Source organism: Chrysemys picta, chromosome 5, assembly GCF_011386835.1.
Source record: "Chrysemys picta bellii isolate R12L10 chromosome 5, ASM1138683v2, whole genome shotgun sequence".
NCBI classification, from domain to species: Eukaryota; Metazoa; Chordata; order Testudines; family Emydidae; genus Chrysemys; species Chrysemys picta.
Genome location: NC_088795.1, coordinates 42,092,814 through 42,117,240, shown reverse-complemented (window position 1 = coordinate 42,117,240; position 24,427 = coordinate 42,092,814). Strand labels below are relative to the sequence as shown.

Sequence of the window (24,427 nt, the reverse complement as noted above, 5' to 3'; positions counted from 1 at the left end):
CAGATCATTGGTATTCCATTATACACCAGGCCGTATGAAATAAAGTTACTAGTAAATTTCATTATTACTTATGGGTATTTTTTGTGTTATAGTAAATATTTTGAAGATAAATCACAGTTTTGCCTGTATATTACAGTAACTTGAGTACTCCGTTTCCTTGCTCCTGACCTCTTGCTGAAGAAGTTTTTGTCTTGGGTTTTTTTTTTTCTTATTCTTCATGCAGGTTATTTCCAGTTCTTATTTAGTATGCTTTTGTTTACTATTTTAAGGTGACCTTTTAAAAAATAAACTCCTTTAAATTATTTTATATATATAATTTGACTGTCTGCTGTTGTGGTGGTTGTACTTATAAGTCCAAATATGAAAATCATATTTTTCCAAACCTGTGGCATTTTGAATTCTTCCCCCAGCACAGGTTATCACTGTCCCTGTGTAATACTGTTTTTTGTCACTTTGTACCTGCTTTCAGTCTGAGGATTGGCCAAGGCTCTTTTTGACGCTCCACTATTCTTTAAATGGCCAAAAATTATTGCTTTGATTTCCAGGACATTGATTCCCTTTTATTTTTATGCTGCCTCTGCAGCAATATCAGGTGGTGTTCCTCTGAAAAGGGAAGGACCATGAATAGAACCCAGTTATCACATGTGCTTGTAGAGCATGCTGCTATGTTCATTCTTTTGTCACTCAAAAATATTTTTAGTAAACTTCTTAGTATTACGTCATTTTTCAAATATGAGTTGTGATTTTGCGTGACTCAAATGCTTTAAAGGGGCCTGAATCTTAGATTTGGTTTTGGGTTCTTTACAATTGATTTCTATTAAGTCTCTTTATTTCTGTGCTTTGCATTGGAATATAGTTCTGTTTTTTACCTACTTAGTCCAGTACATTGTTTCTCATATCAAAGTGATGAAGTCACTCATTTTACTCAGAAGCCAAAAATGGCGTTAATAAAACCTTACAAACTTAGCAAGAATGCGCTGTCAATTTGGTTTTTTTAAGACTATTAATGCACTGTAATACCTTTTTCATGGGCTACTTTGCAAATAGTTCATTGAGAGACAAAAGGTGAAATGAGCAGTCAGTTTGTTGTTCATAAGATGGTTTTTTTTTAATTTATTTATAGGTATCTTATGTGTTGATAACTTTGACATTCTGGGTGATGGAGTTAAAGAATTACTTGTTGGCCGAGATGATGGTATGTTAGAAATCTATAACTTCGATAGCACAAATGAGCCTGTCCTTCGATATGATCACGTAAGCTCATCACAAGAAATGCCCTCTTCACAGGGCATATTTTAAACTTATTTGCTTTAAATTAGAAAAGAAATGAATTATAATTGTTTAATTTCTTAATTTTTATTTGTAACTATATTTAGGGTCCTGCCAAATTCACAGCCTACCAAAAACACATCACAGACTGTGAAATCTGATCTCCCTGTGAAATCTGGCACTCACCCTGGGGCTCCTACCTTCCGCAGGCCTCCAGTTGCTAGTCCCAGCCAGGGATGGGGAGGGATGAGATTTCCTCTTCCACTGAAGGGGGCCCCGCCTGGGGCGGGTTAGACATACCTCCGGGATCTGCCCCAGCTGAAGGAAGCTCCGTGGCTCCAGCTGTCAGCCCCCGGCTGCAGGAAGCTCCACGGCTCCACTTGAGAGACTGCTGAGGGTAGCACTCCCATGGCCCCCCTACAATAGCCTTGTGACTTTTCCCACCCTGACCGCCTTTTGGGTCAGGCCCCCAACCGTTACACCACCCTGAAATTTCAGATGTAAACATCTGAAAACGTGCCATTGACTAATTTTAAAACCCTGTGGCCGTGAAATTGACCAAAATGGACTGTGAATTTGGTAGGGCTCTAACGATATTGTTACACAGCTAAACCAATGGTATGCCATAGATATGTATTTGCATTGTCTTTCTTGCCCTTCAGTCATTATTAAACATTTTATATAAATTTATTTATTTAAATGGTCTGCAGCCGTTCTGTCTGCATGGTATAGCTATATTCTTATGTGCTGTCAAAGAGTGTTTAAAAGGTGGTTTGTTCAGTGCTGAACTTCATTTTATTTTTAGGCACACTGTATAATAGCAATTACAAAAATGGCCAAGGGCTTACCTAAACTGTTAAGAATTAAAAAATGTTATTTGTATTTTAAAATTTTATGCTTCCATGTAATGGTAGAAACCCCAACGCAAAAGGAATATGCTAATATGTGAGAACCAGAAAATGAAACAGGCCAGTCAATTTGAATGAAATGCTAAAATTAAACAGCACAAATGGTAAACATACATTTTGAAAGTTCTCTCTTTTTTTTTTTTTAATAACTTAAGATGGTGTTACTAACTCAGGTTAGTAAAACAATCTAAACAAAACAACACTCAACCAAACACAAACCACCCCCAAAACTTTAAAATGTATTGATTTTTTTCCCCTCTTAAATAAACAAGTGACTCTTTAAAGTTTATACTTTCTGGTATGGCTGTATTTATTACTAATTGTTTAAAATAGTGGATTTAATTCATAGTCACTCTTCTTTCCTTCCAGCACATTCTGGTAATTACTGTTTGAAAATTAGACTGTGCATCAAGGTTTTACTTTATAAACCAGTTCCTAATATGTCTTTCAAGGTACATATACAGCAGAACCAAAAATATATGTGCTGAAACACAATAACAAGTAATTAAGTATTTCTTATACTTTTGAGCTGTTGTGCATCTGAATAGATTTTTCTGCACTACAATTACAGAAGGGGAAGTGGTTTTTTTTTTCTTTTCTTTAAACAGCGCTCATATAAAATGAATAAAGTAATGTATCTCCTGAGTGCTCGTCTGTTTTTATTTTTTAGGCCTTGTCAGAGAGCATCACATCTATCCAGGGTGGCTGTGTAGGAAAGGATGGGTATGATGAAATCTTAGCATCCACATATTCAGGTAAGTTGTCTATTGAATACTTAAAAGAATTTTGGCTATTGGTATTATAATGGTTAAGCAAACTGTGCTGTTAATGGAGCTGGAATTTTATTAATACAGTGTAACTTGTTCTGGTTACAAAAGAATAGTATTCTGGCACAAAATTCTCTGCTTTTAAAATACTTCTGAGTGTGGGAAACATTTTATTGTATATATTTTAAATTGCATTAAAACCCTGTGATTTTTCACTTTATATCTCACTGTAGTATACTACAGCAGTTAGTTATTGTCCGGTATAGGCAGCTGTATAACAGTGATGAGTACATTAGAAATGTTTAGATTTTATACATGATGGAATTGTTTACGGTTTCATAATTTTGTAGTTGTGAATATTATCTTTTTTTGGTTCATTGTCCTGTCTTTTCTATGTTCCTCTTAGTCATGAATATGCATCTTGCTAGGTGTCTTAACAGCTTTGCTTTGCTTCTTTTGCCTTTTCAGTAGTGCTAAACTTTTGGAGCTGTCAAAGCGGCCAGTTTTGAGAAATTAGAAAACAAGTTTACCTTTCGTAAGGAGGCTTATGTAGACTTGAAGTCTTCAGTAGACCCTCAGTAGCACTGGTCTGTCCGTGAGGGACATCTAGTAAGAAAAGTGTTGTATATGTTTTGCTCAATAGTTTAAAACAGTAAAAGCTCACTTTTTAAAAATTATTGTTAGGTTTCAAATCTGATTTGCTGAAATCCAAGTTTTAATTGTGTTAACCTTTATAGTAGGTTTTAGACTGAGTCAATGGCAAATGTTTACTTTGTGTGTACAGTGCAGTCCGCAGAAGGCTAACAGGCTGTGGGGCAGATCCTCATCTGGTGTAAATTGTTAGTTCCATTGCCTTAGTAGTATGAGCTATTACAATTTATACCAGCTGAGGATCTGCTCTAAAGTCTCCCTGCGGTTCCTCACTGTCTGTGATAATGTTACTGTAAAGATCACAGAAGCTGTAAGAAGATTTTCTGGGCAAGCTCTGAAAGAGGTGGAGGAAGGAAAATATCTAGCTGTGGGCTTCCTAAGGTAAACTGCAGTAAGAGTGCAAAGTACATTAGGTTTGGTGGATCACAAAAATAATGTTTAGAGCAGCAAATGATAGATTTGAATTTGGCACTGTAGCATTTTTTTTATTTTATGTATTTTCTGCTTTTTTTTATGCATAGTCCTTGATTGAGGCTTTTTATTGTTTGAAAAATGGCTGAGAGGTTTGAGACGCTCATTAGTAACAACTTTTTGCTATGTTGCTCCTGAGGCCTTGCCTACACTAAAGAGAAAAGTTGATCTAAGCTACGCAATTTGAGTTACATGAATAGCGTAACTCAAATCGACGTAGCTTAGATCTACTTACCGCGGGGTCCACACTATGCGATGTCGACTGGAGACACTCTCCCGTTGACTCCCCTTACTCTTCTCGATCAGCTGGAGTACAGGAGTCGATGGTAGAGTGATCGGCAGTCGATTTAGAGGGTCTTCACAAGACCCACTAAATCGATCGCCAGTGCATCGATCGCCATAGCGTTGATCCTCCGGTAAGTGTAGACAAGCCTTAAGTGACTGTTGCTGCTATGGGGAGTATCGACAATTCACAGTAGGGAAAGTGTTCCCAGGGAAAATTTGCTCATAAGCAGCATTTGCACTTACAAGGTTTTGCTGCAAACAAGCATCTACTGTACTGGACGTGTAAATTCGTTTTCATGGTACATTTTGTAACAATACTGTATCACTATTCCCCCTTTAAAGGGGCTGAAATCATTGAAAAGGTCTAGAAACCATTCAAATCCACATAAACATAGTTGGGGTATCAAGGCAAAGCCAAATCAAGTGCTCTTTGTTCCAATATGGATGCCATAGTGAAATGAAGCAAAACAATACTGATTTAAAAGAGATAGAACAGAAGTATATGTACCTATGCTGAGCAACACACTTGGTCCATTATACAACATTTTACTGCATTTTTATCCTTAAAAACGAACTATCCATGGTGTCATTGGAACCTCTGTTAGAGGATCAACATTAAGTAATACAACAATTAATTAGCACATTATTAGCACTTTTCATCAGATCTCAAAATTGCTCAACTCTGAAAATCCATGCCCAACCCCATTGTTCTGATTCAGTATCAAAACTGGGAATAGAGCCCACACCTTGACTGCCTGTCTTCTCGACAACTCTTATGTTCTACAGTGTTAAGGCAGTGTGGCGGAGTTAGGACTTTTCAAATGCTTTCTTGTTTGTAGTTTATAAGGAATATTTCATAGTTCTTTGTATGTTTCTTTCAGGATGGGTGACAGGACTGACTACAGAGCCTGTCCATAGAGAAGGCGGATTTGGTGAAGAACTAAAGATAAGCCAAGAGATGCAGAACAAGATTTCATCCTTAAGGTAGCTTAAATAAAGGAAAATTTTAAAGAAGGCTAAGTATGAAATGTGACCCATGTTTACAACTGTGGTGATCTGGGGGAGTAATCCCCTGGAAATGAAAGTAATGCTATCAGCTTGTGATGCATACTTTTGTGTTACCCCTGGAACTATCAAAACGCCTAGAAATTTGTAAAGGGGAAAATATGTATGATATTTACAGTGTGTTTATTTTTTGCATCTGGTATAACAGAGAGAGAGAGACAGTGGGTGAGGTAATATCTTTTATTGGACTGACTTCTGTTGCTGAGAGATACAAGCTTTAGAGCAGGGGTTCTCAAGCTGGGGGTCAGGACATGTCAGGGGATCGTGAGGTTATTACATGGGGGGGTTGCGAGCTGTCACCTTCTACTCCAAACCGTGCTTTGCCTCCAACATTTATAATGGTGTTAAATATATTTTAAAGTATTAGGGCGGTCGCACTCAGAGGCTTGCTATGTGAAAGGGGTCACCAGTACAAAAGTTTGAGAACCACTGCTTTAGAGCTACAGAGAGGAGTTCTTCAGGTCTGGAAAAGGTACTGAAAGTATCACAGCTAAATACAAGATGGAATAGATAGTTTAGCACATATTCTAAGGGACCATTCATTCAAGGTGAAGTGGCGTGTTAACCGCTCTGTAGTTATAGGACAAAAAGGAGGGTTAGTGGGTTGCAGATTGTTGTAATAAACCATAAATCCAGTGTCTTTCTTAAAGCCATGATTCTTAGTGTTTAGCAAAGTTATGAATTTAAGTGCCCAGGCTCATCTTTTGAAAGTGTTGTGCAAGTTTCCTTTGAGGATGAAGTCAGATAGGAGTGATTGCCTTGTGTTTTGTCTTTTATTGTTTTCTTGTGTGTGAGCTCATTCAAAAGAATAGTGATTGTCTGGTTTCATCCACATACTTGTTGTGGGGCATTTAGTGCACTGGCTGAGGTTCACCACATGTTATATGCATGTGTAGGATCCAGGGATCTTGAAAGGTGTGTTGAGGGAGGGTGTTGATCATTTTAGCAGTGGAGATATGGCTGCAGGTTTTGCATCTGTTTTTCTGGCAGGGTCTGGTGCCACTTTGAGTTGGTGTGTTCTGGTCTGTGGGGAGTTTGCATCTGATGATGAGGTTGGGGGGTTGTTTGAAGGCCAGAAGAGGGAGTTGTCTCCACAACAACACTGCATAGCACATTGTATACAAGGCCGGCTCCAGGCACCAGCTTGCCAAGCAGGTGCTTGGGGCGGCCACTCCAGAGAGGGGCGGCACGTCCAGCTATTCGGCGGCAATTCAGCGGACGGTCCCTCATTCCCGATCGGAGCGAAAGACCTCCCGCTGAGTTGCCGCCACAGATCGTGATCGTGGCTTTTTTTTTTTTTTTGCGCTGCTTGGGGCGGCAAAAACCCTGGAGCCGGCTCTGATTGTATAGTCAGTTTCACTCTTCTTTGATTTGCTTTCCCATTGCCCTACTACACTACCTGGCTGCGGCATCAGTGTGTCTTTTTTGCATATTCTGAAGAAATGGTTTGGGCCTGTTTATCTAACTTTGGAACATGTCACAGCAATGTTATACAGTAGAATCTTGTAACTTTACTTACAATGTTGCCATACATATTTTACCAGGACAGTAATGTTCAGCAGATTATGAGTTCTCAAATGATACCTCACAAGGCATACTTTGTACAAAATTTATCATAGTTTTGTAAAAAGGAAGAACATAGGGATATTGTCCATCACAACATGCCCTTCGATTAACTTAACTATCAGGGTAAGTTAATCACAGCCACCCACCTAAAAAAAAGGGGGTATGAAACTACCCAGAAGTTTTGCACTGACTGGACAGAGGCTTTGCTGAGTCCTTACTTGGATAAGGGGTGTGCATGTGTGCGTGCATGTGTGTAAGAAGGTAAGAGTAAGAAAGGCCAGAGTAAGAAAGCCGAACAGTAGCCTGTAAACTCAGTGCAACCCTGAAGAAACCTAGAGAGAGGTTTGGGTCAAGGATGCTAGCTGAACAAAGCTTGAGCCTGTAAGCTACGAAACTGCTTCTTTTGATTTTGGTCCCTCCTGCATTCAGAGAAGCAGGATTTTGTACATTCCTTGTAAATAAACAAGAAATCACCAGACTCCACTGTCAAGTTCTACTCCCAAGTGGGACATCCCTAAGGCCCCAAACTTTGAGTAGCTGTGTAGATCCAAAAGCAGTAACAATATTTCACGTTTTATCAAAGGAGGATATTGAATATTAATATGTAGTGGTCATTGAGATTTCACATCAGGAATTTATTGTTAGAGGAAATTTTGTTCTCCTTCCTATATCCTCTTGAAATCTCTCTACTCTTAAAAAGAAAAATATATTGTTATAACATGTACATTTCCTTATTTTGTAATTTAGATGATGTTTGGAAAAAAATGCTTTGCTATATGATATCTGTGGAAGGGTGGCTGGTGACTTTATTCCTCTTTGTCCTAACTGGAAAAAAATGAGGAAGAGAGTCACTTTGCAGAAACAGTAGATTGAGTTTCTAGGGCATCTCTGTGAAAAAGTTACCTTCAGGATTTTATTTTTACATCTGACAATTTTTCTTTCTTAGGAATGAGTTGGAACATTTACAGATAAAGGTCTTGCAAGAACGTGAAAAATACCAGCAGTCTTCTCGGTCCAGTACTGCTCTTTCAGCAGTACCTGCATTTAGTGTGAATGACAAGTTTACATTAAATAAGGATGATGCCAGCTACAGTCTTATCTTAGAGGTGCAGACAGCAATAGATAATGTCTTGGTACAGGTGAGTGATGTTTTAAGACCTGGAATCAAACAAAAATGTATGACTTTAAAACTAAACAATGAAGAAAATTGTAACATTTATTTTTTGATCCAGAACACTGTTAGCTGGTTGTTGCTTACTGAATTAATATATATATTTTTTAATTTGACAAGTTCAGTTTTAAAGAACTTCTTTAATGCTAAAAGCCTCTTTCAGTTTGTTTTAATACTGGGTCAGAACCACATTGAAATACAGGTTTTATAAATATCTAGATTGTTATAAGACAAAACTGCAGTTTATATCTTATTGAAAAAAATATTATTTGTAAACTTTTCATGTGCTCTTAAAGAACAGCTAGAATTTAAACACTTTTAGTGTAATGGAAGATTATAATTTTATACTAAAATAAAACTCAGACATATGGCATACAATTATCAGCAGGCTGATGTGGAACTTCTGGGTTTATTCTTGGGCTTCACTTTTTTTAATAAGTGTAGCAAATAAAATAAAAAATATAGTTCAGAATCTTGAATGTGGTGTTCGTACTGAATTGTGATATGTTGGTGTTCTGTAGGTCACTTTGGTGTCCTCGGTACTGACCAAGTTGCATTAGAACATTATAGGTCACAATCTTACCATATGATCTGCCTGGGTTGGCATCTGCCTGGGATTTGGCAGGGTTGTAACGGTCCATCAACCTGGATTAGATCACAGGATGCAATCCTAGTTTGTAAAAGCATGAATTTGAAGTATGACTGTGGTGAGGCTGGACTCCCTTCCAAAAGGAGGCCCAGTTTGTCAAAGGAAAACGAAAACCAGGTTTGTTTGTTTTCTGGTCCTCTCTCTTTTTCTCAGGCACTTGGCAAAAGCAGAATCTTCTGTTGCTCTTGGAATACTCTATGGGTGAAATGCTGGCCTTATTGAAGTCAGTAGCAAAACTCCTATTAATGTCAGTAGGACTGGGATTTCACCTTATAACTGGTTCGGCTTTTGCTGAGTCTTCAGTGGAAATGATTCCTCTAAATTTAAAAATGTAATTTGTTTTAGAACATTCTTATCAAAATACCTTTCCTTTTTTAAAAAAATCAATACTTGAGGTGAGGTTCCCTTGTAATATTTACCATTCCTGCAGGTGGGGAGGATGGTAGGATGTAATTATGCAGAAGAAAATCTGATTTGTACATAGCTGTTTCTAAATATTTTCCCATCTACAACATCTTAAATTAGTTATTCCTTCGATCATATCAGTTGGAGTGAATGTTATCTTTAACAGTCAAAGGAGTAGGTACCAAGATAACTAGCTTTGAGGCATATACAGGGAGAAAAATTGTATAAAGTGTTTGCTAAGGGGAAGCTGAATATAGGTAAGCTGACCAGGTTTTTAAAAAAAACACACACACAATGACATGACATTTTTTCATTGGTGTCTGGTGGAAACATCTTCTTTGATGGTAGGTTGACTCGTCAAATGGAGCCTAATTTGCTGAATGTTGTCTGCACTTGAATGGCACCTCTTAGTCAGGGCTGGTCTACACTATACACTTACACTGGCATAGCTATATCTCTCAGCACTGTAGAAAATCCACACCACTGAAAGACGTAGCTATGCCACCCTAACCCCCAGTATAGACAGCGCTAGGTCAACAGAAGAATTCTTCCATCAACCTAGCTACTGCCTTTCAGGGAGGTGGATCACCTACACCAGTGGGAGGGTTCTCCCATTGGCTTAGGTAGTGTCTACACTGAATCACTACACTGGCACAGCTGTAGCTGTGCTGCTATAGTGTTTTTTAGTGTAGAGAGAGCCTCAGTTACATCATGACTAAATGCTAAACTTAATTGATTTAGGCTTGAATTTAATGCGGAGGTTAGCGTTTGTCTACATTATGGGGACTACACTAGCATAGCTATGTTGGCATAACCCCAGTGTAGATGTGGTCTACACTGAAAGGCTACATCTACGCTTAAAATGCTACAGTGGCATAGCTGCTGCTGAGCAGCAGTGTCCCTGTATTACTTCAGCATAGACACTCACTACAGTTGGAAGGATTCTCCCGTCACTGTAATTATTCCACCTCCCCAAGAGGTGGTAGCTAGGTTGACAGAAGAATTCTTCTGTCAATATAGCACTGTCTATACCAGGGTTAGGTTGGCATAGCTACATATCTCTGGGTGTCGACTTTTTACACCCCTGAGAAACATAGCTATGCTTATGTAAGTTTTCAGTGTAGGCCAGTCCTGAAGCAGTTTTCTATCAACCTAGCTTCCTCTTACACTGGGGGTTAGGTAGGCCTAGCTATGTCAGTTGGGGTATGGATCTTTCACACCCCTGACTGACATAGCTATGTTGACCTAAATTTTAAGTGTAAACCAGCTTTAGAGTTCTAAAGTAGCAGTATACACTGGACAATGCAACAATGCTGTTATTCCATTGGAAGCACTGGGATATTGTGGCTCACAGAATTGTATATGAAGCTACAAAAATAGCATTTCAGCCAGAGTAATTTAAAGAAACCATAATACTGTAAAGCCTTTTCATTCCCATATCCAAATACTGGCTGTTCTCACTTCAAAGCAGGTGAAACAAATCTAGAGCAAAAAGAAGTTAATTGTGTCCAACTTTTAAAAAGTATTTTAAAAAGTAAAAAGGCAGTTTATGCAGATCTATTTTGATACTTTGTTTCCGAATGAGATTTAGTAGTCTGTGTATTGGAGAGAGGCATCCCAGTCATGAAATTAATGCATTTGCTATTTTATTTAGCTTTTCAAAGGTATACATCTTACATTAGCTAATATGAGAACCAATCTCCAGTTACAAGATGAAGTTTAAAACATCACAAATAAGATAGACTTGGAAGATAAAGATCTCCAAATTGTCCTGGGATTTAAATTTAACAAATATGCTAAACATCTATTTAATCTTTTACCCTTCTCAAATTAAGATTATCAAACAATTATATTGCATCTTCCTCACTAATATAATTGATTATAATTAGAGGATATATATATACACTAGAAACTATTCAGAAGTTTATGCTTTTTTCTCCCCACCTCTTCCCTTTAAATGTTCTGCACAGAGTGATGTTCCAATAGACCTACTGGATGTGGATAAAAATTCTGCTGTTGTTAGTTTTAGTGGCTGTGATTCTGAAGTAAGTAACACAAAAAGGTAACAAAAAGGTAAAGATAATCGTCATACTTGTATAGAGACTACTGGATGAAAGCTGTTAACTGCTATGTATTAGAATTTGGATTTACAGATTCATACTTTAAAGTCCTAGGAGTTACAATAATTTATTTAATGGCTGAAATTAAATAAAATGTTGGGAGGTAGGAAGTTTTGGAAATCCAGTTTTGCTGGTAGTACACCTCTACCTCGATATAATGCTGTCCTCGGGAGCCAAAAAATCTTACCGCGTTATAGGTGAAACGGTGTTATATCGAACTTACTTTGATTCACCAGAGTGCACAGCCCCGCCCCCCCGGAGCACTGCTTTACCACGTTATATCAGAATTCGTGTTATATTGGGTCACGTTATATTGGGGTAGAGGTGTATAATAGATGTCAACTTTCGGTCCAGTATATTTCTTTACTGAAAGTTATTAGGCAAAGAGCACTATATATTTATACGGGAGAGTCGCATCTTACGCGGGGGTTTGGTTCTAAAGTCAGCGCGTATGGGGAAAAATTACCCTTGAAAATCCCTTAAATCGCCCATAAAGTACAGTACTGTATACTGTACATGGTTTTGTGTATACAACCGTATACAGTAATGTATAGAATAGAGTACATATGCAAAATATAATTTTACAGTACTGTATTTTTAATTACAGGGGGAATTACAGGGGGTCGTCAGGGCTTGATGTCAATCCAGGACACAGAGGTGTCAGAGAGCTTGGGTGACGGAGAGCGAGTCGTAGATGAAGTGGTTGGCTCTGGTTCAGCTCGAGAAGTTGATGAGCCTACGCAATCTGCTGCTGATTGGTTTTCCTTGAAAAACATGGTGATCGGCAACTGTCGCTGTTGTCTCTTGAGCTGCTCAAACATTTCTTGATACGGTCTCAAATAGTCTGTAATACTACGTGTGATTTTGAGGCTTCGTTCCATAGAGGGATCGTATTCAGAAATTAAATCATTCAAATGTTTCGCTGCTTGGAACACTTCAGCAAATTTATGAAGATTCCAACTTGCTGGCTCTTCCTGTTCATCGTCATCATCTTCGTCTTCTGTAGACTATTTTATCAGTTCCTCTAACTCTTCGTTAGTCAATGTTTCTCTATGGCTCTCAATTAATTCTTCAATTTCTTCCTCAAGGATGTCGATGAAGCCATCACCACCCACTTGCCTGGTCACCTGAACAATACATTTCACTTCTTTGTCAATGGTCGGGAAACCCTTAAAATCATTCACACATTCTTTCCATAGGTTTCGCCAACATGCATTGACTGTTTCAGGCTTGATTGCATCCATTGCCTGTTTAAGTGATGCAATCGGCAGTGTTGAAGGACTTCCAACACTCCATCACATTAAGATTGGGATCAGCATCCATAGCGCTACGTATCCGTGAGAACGTAAGCTTCGTGTACGTGGCCTTGAAACAGCTAATCACGCCTTGGTCGAGAGGATGGAGGTGGTATGGGGGGGGATAGGAGAAAGATGACTTCAATATCATTATGTGCAAACCAGAGTGCTGCAAGGTGGCCAGGAGCATTGTCTACGATCAGCAACACTTTAAAGTCAAGTCCTTTCTCTTCGAGGTACCGCTTGACCTCCGGAATGAAACACTTGTGGAACCAATCCAGAAATAATGCTGCCGTCACCCAAGCCTTTTTTATTTGATTGCCAGAACACAGGCAGGAGATATTTTTGGTCTTGCCTTTTAGGGCACAGGGATTTGCAGACCTGTAGAGCAAGCCCGGCTTTATTAAATGCCCAGCCGCATTGCCACAGAACAACACAGTCACACGGTCTTTAGCTGCTTTGAAGCCAGTCTTTGAAGACTTTCTGATTTCGAAATATAAGTGTGGTTGGGCATTTTTTTTTCCAGAAGAGCCCAGTCTCGTCAGCATTTAAAAACTTGTTCCAGAAGATAGCCCTTTTCTTCTATGATTTTCTTTAATTGTTCGGGGTAGGCTTTTGCTGCCTCTTCATTGGCAGATGCAGCTTCACCAGTAGTCTGCACGTTTTTGAGGTTGAAGCAGTTCCTAAAACTGTTAAGCCAACCTTGGCTGGCTTTGAATTCCTTCTTATCAGAAGGCTGTCCCTCTTCGGCAGGAGGTTTGAACAGCGTGTAGAGGCTAAGAGCCTTTTCTCGCAACATATTGCCATCGATGAGCAAACGTTTATGGTTCATGTCTTCCAGCCATAAGTTTAATGCCTTTTCAGTCTTCACTAAAGTCTTATCACGCACCTGGCTCGTCACCTTAGCAATTATTGGCGCACTTGATGCTACAGCTTGACGAATTTCTCTCTCTTGAATCTTGATGGCACAGATGCTAGATTCATGCGGCCATATTTATGCGCCACATTGGAGAACGACATACCGTCTCTCAATAAGTCCAACACAGCCAGTTTTTCCTCCAGCGTTGGAACAGATCGCTGTTTATTCGATTGAGCACCAGATGAAGTAGTTGGCTTGCGTTTAGGGGCCATGTTGTACAAAAAATACGTATCTTTAAACACTAGACTCGCACTCAGCGCGGCGAGATGCTCACAGTATGAGAGGCACGCAGGAACTGAGACGGACTGAGGGAACAGCAGATTCACGTCTCCTACCTCACGCTCACTCCGGGGCATACTCTCATTTACAGGTGTCTTGGTTTTTTTGGGGTTTTTTTTGTTTTTTTGTTTTTTTTTTTTTGCCGAGCGCGTATAGTTGAATTCACGTAAGTTAAATGCGCGTATGATGCGACTCGCCTGTACTTACTGTATATCTTTAAAATGTAAAATTGGCATCATGAGACTGCTGTATTCCAGATATTCTCATGTTTGACTAAATACATTATTTTTATACATACTGTTTTCTTAAAAAATCATTTCAGAAATGAAATTAGCATTATGAAGATCTTTTGAAGTCTTTTCCCCCCCACAATTGTCTTCTAAATATTTTTGGTTTGTTAGTGACTAATTTGGCACATCAAAGATTTATCCTTAAGATTACAGAAATTAACTGCTTGCTTTGAATTTCTTAATCATTCTGGGTGATCATTACTTTGGCTTATGTTGCTTTAGCCTACAGTGTGTTTTCTGACTAATTTTTCTTTGCATAATTAGGATAATTTAGCTTGTCAGATCCTGGGCTGAGTCAATATCAGGAAAACTGGTAGATTATTGTATCTTTTAATTTTGCAGAATGGAGTTTTCAGATATATTTTCTTTTCAGTTTTAACAAAGAGTTCAATAGATTTCCTATTTTTTATCTTTATAGAGAGAGCTGGTATTTACTAATACAATATGGGGTGAAATTCTGGCCCTACTGAAGTCAGTGGCAGTTTTGCTATTGACTTCAGTGGAACCAGGATTTCACTTGTTTACTTTTCATGTAACAGTTTTTCATAGATAGCAAAAACTGTCACTATGCTGCTAAAATTTTGATGATGAAACTTTTATGAATTCAGAAATATTTTTATTTATTTATTTTGTTTTTCATTTTGAATTGTTCACAGCCAAACAGCAACTTTCTCCTTGCCACTTACCGATGTCAAGCAAATACTACTAGACTGGAGCTTAAGGTAAAGATGCTACAAAATATTTTCCTGTACTTTTCAAAAATGTGTTTTATCTAGGAAATGTAAATATGTATCTTGTGCTATGCTTTCGTGCACACAGGTTGAATGAGTGGGTTGAATGTGTTAACTTGAGCAAAATGACTAGTCCAGCGATTCTTATATCATAGAATCATAGAATATCAAGGTTGGAAGGGACCTCAGGAGGTCATCTACTCCAACCCCCTGCTTTTTGAAAAAAGAGAGGCGGAGCCAAGAAATCACCAATGAGTCTAGAAACAGACTTTCTCTGAGTACCTTCAAAAAGGATGAAGCAGGGAGAGAAGTGCCAGGAAACAGAAGTTAGAAACAATAAGGGGAAAATGTTTCAGATTTTGGAATGGAAATTAATTCAGTTTTAAAGCTTGACTATATATTTACATACTTATAAAATCAAATGCATAGTTTGGTGTTTTTTTTTTTTTTAATCTTAAACCATTCATAGAACTATAGAAATGTAAGATTAGAAGGAATGTCGAGAAGTAACCTAGTCCAGCCCTCTGCATTGAGGCAGGACCAAGGAAACATAGATCATCCCTGAGTGGTGTTTGTCTAATCTATTCTTCAGAAATCTCCATGATCGGGTTTCCACAAACTCCTTCAGTATTCCAGAGCTTAGCTACTCTTTTCCTAATATCTGATTGAAATCTCTCTTGCTGCAGATTAAGCCAATTACTTCATGCTCTACATGGAGAACAGTTGATCATTGTCCTCTTGAAATACGTTAAAGTTGTTATAAAGACATTTTTTAATCGGGTGACCATTTAGTCTTCTTGTCTCAAGACTAAACATGCCCAGTTTTTTCAACCTATCCTCATAGGTGAGGTTTTCTTTCATGTTTTTTTTGTTTTTGTTTTTGTTTGTTTTGTTACTTTCCTCTGGACACACTCTAGTTTGTCCACATCTTTTCTCAAGTGTGGTGGTCAGAATTCGACACAGTACTCCAGCTGCGGCCTCACCAGTGCCAAGTAAAGTGGGACAATTACCTCCTGTGTCTGGCATATGGCACTCCTGTTAATACACCCCAAAATGACACTAGCCTTTTTTAGAAGTGCATCACATTGTTGACTCGTATTCAATTTGTAATCCACTATAACTAGAGCCCAGCAACTCTACGGATATCCACTTCATATCTGTGAATATCCACAGACCGTGTTTACGGATAACAGATTGGATGCAGATACAAATTTTGAATTCGCACAGGGCTCTAACTATAACCCCTAGTTTCTTTTCAGTAATACCACCACCTGGATAATTATTCTGCATTTGATTTTTCTTTCCTAAGTGTAGTACCTTGCACTCAACTTTATTAAATTTAATCTTGTTGAATTCAGACCAATTCTCCAGTTTGTCAAAGTCATTTTGAACTCTAATCCTGTTCTCCAGAGTGTTTGCAACCCCTCCCAGCTTGGTGTCATGTGCAGTTTTTTAAAAGCATACTCTTCACTCCATTATCCAAGCCATTAATGAAAAGATTGAATAGTGACAGCAACCAGCCCCCTGCGACCCCACTAGATACATCTCCCAGTTTGATCATGAACCACAGATAACTACTCTGGGTATGTTTTTTCTACCAGTTGTGCACCCACTTTATAGTAGTTTCATCTAGACCACATTTTCCTAGTTTGCTTAAGAGAATGTCATGTGGAACAGTGTCAAAAGCATCACTAAAAGCAAGAAAAAGATCATATGCTTAACTTGAAGGTGAATAGCCTCCTCAATGGGACTGTTGACCTGCTGCTTATGTGCTCAGTGATGTGGGAAATTCACAAAGTTCTATAGCTGCCACAGGAAAGATGAGAGCTCACAAATAGGATCATGTTAAGGAGAAGAGATGATCTATAAGGCACTCACTTATTCTCTAGTCTTTTTCTTGACAGAATCACTCACTATTGCAGCCCTTGTAAGTTTAATATTTATGTACAATTTTTCTGTTTGAGATTCTCAGCAAAAGTATTTATCTTTAGTTATTTTTAAGTGTACAACACAGTTTAATATTTTAATGAGGAGACAACACTGACCTTCTATTCTCAGCTCTACTATAGGCCTGCTGGGTGATCTTGGACAAGTCACTTCCTCTGTGCCTCAGTTTCCCCATCAGTAAAATGGAGATAATGTTATGGCTCACCTTTGTAAAGTGCCTTGCTATCTGATGAAAAGGACTATACAAAGAGCTGGGTGTTATAAAACAAAATATATTGACTAAATGTATTTACAAATTAAGAATCGTGATTTCTACACCACAATTAAAGAATTTATATATTTGCTACCTCCTTATAAATGTGTCCTGGAACATTAGTATCAAATGTGGATTGTAACCTTTTAGCTAGATGTCATCAATATATTTTAATTGTCATTTCTAGTACTCTTAGATTCTGATGTGATGTATCTATTCTGTTTTATATAAATTCTTATATATTACAATAATGAGGGTAGTATAAGCACCTTCCAAGAGTGCATTAAGTGACATGACTGTCACGTGTAATTTGGTCTCTTTTTCATTCACGCATGGGGGATGGGGAAAGAATTGTATGTGAAGTATAGTGTTTTTGTTTGTTTGTTAGTTTAAATGTACACACTGCTGTGTGTTTGTAAGAAAGGCATATTCTAAGAAGTGCACCTTGCACTTGGAGTGGAAGATGGTGAGGATTGTGTTGGTGCTTGGTTCTTGTGTGAGTTCATTCCATAGTCTTGAACTGGCCCCCAAGAGAGCTCTGTCTCCTGCACAGATGAGCTTTACTCTTACAACAGAAACATCAGTTGTACCTGAGGAGCGGAGTTTCTGAATTGCCATTCTTAAATTATCTTTTCTTTTGCCACATATTCTAATATAATTACTTGGCAGTCCTTTCCTCTGTCCTTTTGGCGATATTTGTTGTTTTGTTTTCTTCTAATAAACATCATGGGCTGGATCCTCTCCTTCTAAGGAAGCTTTCTGCCACTCCATTGGTGCAAGGCTGCCCTAAAAGTGGCCACAAGAGGACCTCCCCTGCGTGGAGGGAATCTTTGTATTCAAGTACTTCTGTGGCTTTTGTCACAATATCTGACTGCTTGTGAGGCACTCAGTCACGGATTTTGGCACTTGAGTCAAAGCCCATTGAAGTCAATGGGAGTCTATCTATTGACTTCAATGGATTTTGGATTGGCTCCTTTATCCTCACAACATCCATGTACCTCAGTACTCCCTCCCCTCCCCCCCCCCCCCCCCCCCGTAACAGGGTAAATTCCTTGTAACTTTGTACAAGTCATTTAAGCATGTACCTGAGCTTGGAGTTAAACCAGGGTTTCCTGAATGCCAGTTTAATGTTCCAGCCCCTATGCCATCCTTCATTCAGATGGTATAAAGCCATCTTAGTAGCACCTTTATGCTTTGCTCCACCCTTGTTGCCTGTGAAGGGGCAGTGGATAGCATATCCCTATGCCTTGACAATTCCATTGGAGCGCTTGACAGCTGGTACACTTTACAGCAATCTAGACAGAAAATGAAAGTATACAGGACTGGGTTGATGTAGAGTGAGGTTCGGGATGGGGGTGAGTGCAAAACTGGCTCAAAGCCTCTTTTGCACACTCCACTTTTCTTAGTGTTCCCTAACTGCAGCTGAGGATATAGACCCATTTCTTTTTTTAAAAAATCTTCTTTTGCGGGGGGGACTGAAGGATTTTGCTTGTTGTGAAGTGGGTGGGTGGGTGCTGTTGAGGTCGTTTTGGAATAGTTTTAAGTGTAGAATGACATGTCTTATGTCATCTTACATAGCATAAATTCTGTAAAAACTTGTACAGTAACACCAAAGGATTAGGAGTGGCTGGACTAAGTCTTTGTTCTTTGGGCAGTCAGAATCAAAGCAAATAGATTTTCTTTTCCTCTGTAATAAATCTGTGCCAATTCTGGCAGTTTCTTGTTGAATGCTATTCCATCTAGTTTCAAAAAGTTAAATTTGCCCCTTTTATAGGAGTACTGTTAATTGGATCATTAGTACTGTAGTTTTTTTAAAAATATATATATATATTTTTTAATTCTGGTAAATTCATTATTTTTTCCCACTCTCCTCTTTGTTATGTTTATTGATGTAGATTCGATCAATTGAAGGCCAGTATGGGACACTGCAAGCATATGTAACACCAAGAATTCAACCGAAAACCTGCCAACTTTGTCAATATCAGATTAAACCACTTTCACTTCATCAAAGAACTCACTTTATTGATCATGACAGGTATTTACAAAGAGAGAGCAATACTTCTTCAAAAATTGGTTCAATCCAATTGAAACTTAGTTGACTGCGTAACCTGCAGTAATCATTTTAGCAACTGATTGTAATACTCAACATCGCAAGTCTCTTCTAGGGTGTTTGTTTATTTTTTTTTAAACAAATAGTACCCTCCCATATCTAGCTGAGCCCAAAAACTGGTCTAGGTTTCTTGTTTGCCTTTTATTCCTCTGTTGTGAGGCTGCCATTTTATCCAGTTATACTTAAACTTCCTGTTTCTTACATCACGGCTGAAGGAAAATAGAATCCCAGTGAACTAGACCAAATGCGTTTACTCCTCCTTGGTTCACTTGCTTGAGATGCTAATGGGAAAGGTTTCCTATTCTTTCCATTATGCCTATTTCACATGTATTACCTCTGCAAAGTACTTGCATATCTCTGGTTTAGAGAACAGGAGACTCATGAGAGTGTTTCGAATACTCTGATTTTCTGCACTGTCAGTTGATCACTCCACCCACAGCCTGCTTTGGTTTTTAAAATGCAAAATAAGTAACCTGGAAAAACAGTTTGCCAATGTATGGTGTTCTTGCCCAGTTGTGACTCATCTGGATTGAGAATATTCAAATAAGAAGTGTCTCTCACACACAGGATTTTGTGCTGAATTTATCAGAGAATACTATTGAATGCTGATTGCAATTTTTAGAATATATATATCCGTGTGCAGGAAGTCTGAATTAGTTAGGACTTTGCTAGAAGTCAGTGAAAACTCATGTTTGAGGCTGAAAGGGCGGAAGACATACCATATGAAAAATAAACTTTTGTCTGCAATTGCATAGCTACCGCAGCATCTGTACTGCTCATCAGTAACTAATTCCCATCTTCTTTCTGTATTCAAAATACTATAGACCCATGAACACACTGATGCTCAAAGGCCACTTCAGTTTTGCTGAAATTCACTCCTGGGTTGTGTTTTGCTTGCCTGAAGTTCCTGAAAAAACTCCAATAGGCGATAGTGTGACTTTCTACTTTCAGAACACCTTCCTGGATACACAGCTTGAAAGTACTTACAGGTAAAATCAAGTATGATTGCTGAAGCATATTTTGGTTAAAAACAAATATAGAAATAGAGCTAAATTGTCCCCTAAATAAACTTTTTTATGGAGGGGAACTGCAATCAGAATTTTCATCTGGTTGTTTATTTTAGGGCTGGGGGCGGGGGGGAGGGGGGAAACAGTTTGCATTCCTCCACCCTGTGAAACAAGAAAAGAGTTCAGCCCCTGAAATCTGAGGATCTTGAGAGAGTTGCCAGAAGCCAGAGCAATCAGTGTAGAGGCAATATACCTTGAATGGCAATGCTTCCTTGAAGACCTAGCTTGTTTCCTGTTAAGATGTATTATAGCAGACAATAAGTTTTCCCTGTCTGTCACCCAATCCTTGTGGGTCACCCAGTTCTTGTGAGGCCCCCGTGGAGAAGACAGGGTGAATAATTCCATATGTCCAGGATTATAAAATATCCTGCTTTGGAGCAGAGCCTTCTCTTTTCCATGTCTTCACCTTAAATGTGTCCATTCTGAATACCAGCCTCAATCAAATCCTACAGTGCTTATTTAGGCAAACTCCCTTTCAAGTCAATGAGAACTTTACTTCCATAAGGGCTGTCAGATTTGATCCTTAGTACGTATTATGCAGTAATTAGATGATCCTTCAAAATGTAGTATTTTTAAGGGTGAGATAATTGAAAATAATTGTCAAGTATCAGAGGGGTAGCTGTGTTAGTCTGGACCTGTAAAAAGCAACAAAGAGTCCTGTGGCACCTTATAGACTAACAGATGTATTGGAGCATAAGCTTTTGTGGGTGAATTACATGCATCTGACGAAGTCGCTCCAGTACATCTGTTAATCTATAAGGTGCCACAGGACACTCTGTTGCTTTTGAAAATAATTGAGCATTGCTAAACAGGGAAGCCTTGATGTATTTGGCTTTGTAATTTGTGTCTTTAGCATACTGTTTGCTGTGAGAGAGACAAATTCAGTGTTCCTTTTTTGCAAATGTAAGTGCCTGCCTAACAAGTATAGCAAAACTATCTTAGAGCACATGCTGGTTTGTAACTTTATTTTTTTCCTTTTTCAGTAAAGGAAGCTAAATCACTAGTGAGTTCCTCTCTCCCTCTCTGTTACAAGTAAAATATGCTCTAATCATTATAGTTTTAATGGGTGTTTAATCTTCCTAAGAAAAAAGCATGTGATAAAGCCTCAAGCTGAAAAAAATTCTCCCCTTTCTGCAACTTCCATTAGAGAAATGGAGTACTTGTGGCACCTTCGAGACTAACAAATTTATTTGAGCATAAGCTTTCGTGGGCTACAGCCCACTTTTTCGGATGCATAGAATGGAACATATATTGAGGAGATATATATACACACATACAGAGAGCATGAAAAGGTGGGAGTTGTCTTACCAACTCTGAGAGGCCACTTAAGTAAGAGAAAAAAACTTTTGAAGTGATAATCAAGATAGCCCAGTACAGACAGTTTGAGAAGTGTGAGAATACTTACATGGGGAGATAGATTCAATGTTTGTAATGGCTCAGCCATTCCCAGTCTCTATTCAAGCCTAAATTGATTGTATCTAGTTTGCATAGCAATTCATATTATAATATGTTCCATTCTATGCATCGGAAGAAGTGGGCTGTAGCCCACGAAAGCTTATGCTCAAATAAATTTGTTAGTCTCGAAGGTGCCACAAGTACTCCTGTTCTTTTTGCGGATATAGACTAACACGGCTGCTACTCTGAAACCTGTCATTAGAGAAATGTTTATTTTCAGTGTTAGGAATAATATTCTCTGTTCTCTTTAAATGAATCAGTGTGCTGCTTCAGCTAGCAGATATCGTTTTGCTTTATAATAGAGTTGTAGAAGCTGGAAACATTAATTACTATTACTCTAATTATATAGATTCCAACTTGATCTTGGATTACAATAAGAAATGCTTATAAATTGATGTGAGAAAGTCAAAACGCTTTCTACTCTTTTTCATGTAAAGTGAGACTGATATTGGGGTGTGTTAGGCACTCATATTATGGTGACAGGCACACTGTAATAACTTGGGTAGCTACATAGATGTCAGCAATCCTAGATACTACACGGTGTTGCAGATTTTTTACATGCACACGCACGTGCATACAGACAAACCCTGCTTCCTCTGTGGCATAGGAAATCTATAAGAACAGCCTATGCTTTCTGACTGTGAGAGAGTGGTGTTCTGTGGTGTAGCAAGATTGAGCTCTGGATAGCGAGTGTGATGAAATCAGTGTATGGAAATATTCTGATAGCTAGTCTGTGGAATAGCTTTAGCGATGGCCTCTAAGGAGGTTGTGCTTCATCCCCTGACTAGAGAGTGGGGTAGCCCTATTTATCACTTTAAAATGGAAACCAAGTGCACTGGCCTGCCCTAACTCTGCTTCTTAAATCTTTTTTTTTGTTTGTTTTGGCAGAAAAGGGGAGGGATTTTTCAAATCTGACAACATTTCTACCATATCCATTCTAAAAGATGTGCTCTCTAAAGAAGCCACCAAAAGGAAAATTAATCTCAATATATCATATGGTAAGATTTTTTTTTCTCCTCTACTTCATTTTATCATCTTATGCATGAAATGCATTAAAAGTATTGATCTGATTGCTAATTTTTTTTGTACCTACTAGATATAAATGAAGTATCTGTGAACCACACATTAAAACTAATCCACCCGAAACTAGAATATCAGCTGCTGTTGGCCAAGAAAGTTCAGTTAATAGATGCTTTAAAAGTAGGTATCTGATCATAACTTCTACTGTGGAGAGGGGAGGGGGAGTTGTTTGGTTTTAGGGTGGCAGCGACCAAGTTATACATGACTTGTGTCAGATGCATGCCGTCACTGTGTTTGCAGTATTTCTGTTGCCAGGACTGCTGTTCATGTATGTTGGTTATCAAAGAGATTTTGTTAAAAAGAACTCCATATACCACTTGTATTCGAGCTTGACTAGTGAGTAATCTGTTTTAATGATTGATCAGTTATTTGTGACAGCTTTTTAAATATAGCTACCTCTTGCTACCCTGTCTAACATTGGTTCTCCAGCTCCTTCCCTCCTTCCTTGGCTCCAGATAAACTAAAATAGAACTGGTCTTTAAACCAGAAGATAATCACCTGCAGCAAAAGATAAACTAAGACTCTTGGGGTTCTGCCCCAGCTATCAGCAGGAAGTATGTGGTGATTATTCAGAAGTTATTAATCTTTGACCCTGGAACCACGTCAGTAATCATTTGAAGGTGGAAGTAGTCTAAATTGGAGAATTGATTGATGTCCTGCATTTACTACTCCTAATACACATTTTTTAAAACTCCCCTTAAGGATAGTCTTGAAAGGAGGACTGTACCTTTTCTGTGGCTACACAGAAATCTAGTCTGCTCAGAGTGTTAAACTGAATAGGCATCCTTCTAAAGATGCAGATCTATAAGAAATGGTGGTTTATTCTCCAGTACAATTGTCAGACATCTGTCACGCCTGATATATTTCTCTGGTCTCCATGACAAATGTAGATTCTGCAAAATGTAAGCCTTAAATAAATTTCTAACCCATATGGTTACAAAAATTTAAGTTTCTAATTGTGACTCAAGCATAGACAGCTTTAAATGTCTCTAAGAGGTGTAAACCATCCCAATTGTCTCAGTCAAGTGTTAATTCTGAAATCCAAAGATGACCTTTTAAGAGACGGATTTTCAAAAAATGTAGGTGTTTGTGTGTGGCTGCACAGTTACTACAGTTGTGTGTGTGCAGATCAGGGAATTGCACGTGTAAATAGCCAAATAAAGGGCAGCAATAGCATTGGTTCTAAATGTGCCTATGTCAGTTTCTCCACTGAAGCCCTAGGACAGCGAGGAAAAACAGTGGTTAGATGCGGGAGGGTGGTTGTGGTATTTAACTGCTGTCCACAATACCACAGCAGCTGGTTGCTTCTGCTGAAATAATCCATAATTAATAGTTAAAATGTTGATTTGCCTCTCCTTCAGTTTTGGCTGCTATGCTGGGGAAGTCTCTGCTACCTATTCCTTCTCCAGCCTCTTTACACCCTGGCAATAAAAACTCCACTGCCTTCCTGTGTTACTGTTCATAAATTTCTCAAGCAGCAACAGAGTACAGTTGACATGAGTCTTGTTTATTTAATTGCTGTGCAGAGGACTGTGTTTTGATCAGTTTCATGCCTGCTAGTCTAGTTAATTTCATTTGTGCTGCTGCTTTTTAAGACTAAAAGCAGCTGCCCTACTGGAGCTCTGTTTCTGTACACTAAGGAAGACAGCACTGCATTGATTCACATTTCAAATA

At 38.5% G+C, this 24,427-nt stretch overlaps 1 protein-coding gene and 1 long non-coding RNA gene across 3 annotated transcripts in view; one reads left to right on the top strand and one right to left on the bottom strand.

Moving 5' to 3' along the window:
- BBS7 (Bardet-Biedl syndrome 7) overlaps nucleotides 1–24,427 on the top strand; it is a 48,493-nt gene that overhangs the window by 16,526 nt on the left and 7,540 nt on the right. Inside the window, exons 8-17 of one of the 2 annotated variants that reach the window (XM_005290279.5) lie at nucleotides 1,124–1,254; nucleotides 2,848–2,932; nucleotides 5,233–5,335; nucleotides 7,929–8,121; nucleotides 11,178–11,252; nucleotides 14,767–14,832; nucleotides 18,937–19,076; nucleotides 19,976–20,140; nucleotides 22,562–22,671; nucleotides 22,770–22,873. In XM_005290279.5, coding sequence (XP_005290336.1) covers nucleotides 1,124–1,254; nucleotides 2,848–2,932; nucleotides 5,233–5,335; nucleotides 7,929–8,121; nucleotides 11,178–11,252; nucleotides 14,767–14,832; nucleotides 18,937–19,076; nucleotides 19,976–20,140; nucleotides 22,562–22,671; nucleotides 22,770–22,873 — 1,172 coding nt within the window. The remainder of the gene's footprint in view (nucleotides 1–1,123; nucleotides 1,255–2,847; nucleotides 2,933–5,232; nucleotides 5,336–7,928; nucleotides 8,122–11,177; nucleotides 11,253–14,766; nucleotides 14,833–18,936; nucleotides 19,077–19,975; nucleotides 20,141–22,561; nucleotides 22,672–22,769; nucleotides 22,874–24,427) is intronic. The other variant, XR_010601326.1, reaches the window with a different exon arrangement.
- Nucleotides 8,017–24,427, bottom strand: part of LOC101941370 (uncharacterized) — a 32,377-nt gene continuing 15,966 nt past the window's right edge. The window contains exons 3-4 of the long non-coding RNA XR_010601327.1: nucleotides 8,737–9,119; nucleotides 8,017–8,140 (exon numbers count right to left, since the gene is read on the bottom strand). This is a non-coding gene — a long non-coding RNA (uncharacterized LOC101941370). The remainder of the gene's footprint in view (nucleotides 8,141–8,736; nucleotides 9,120–24,427) is intronic.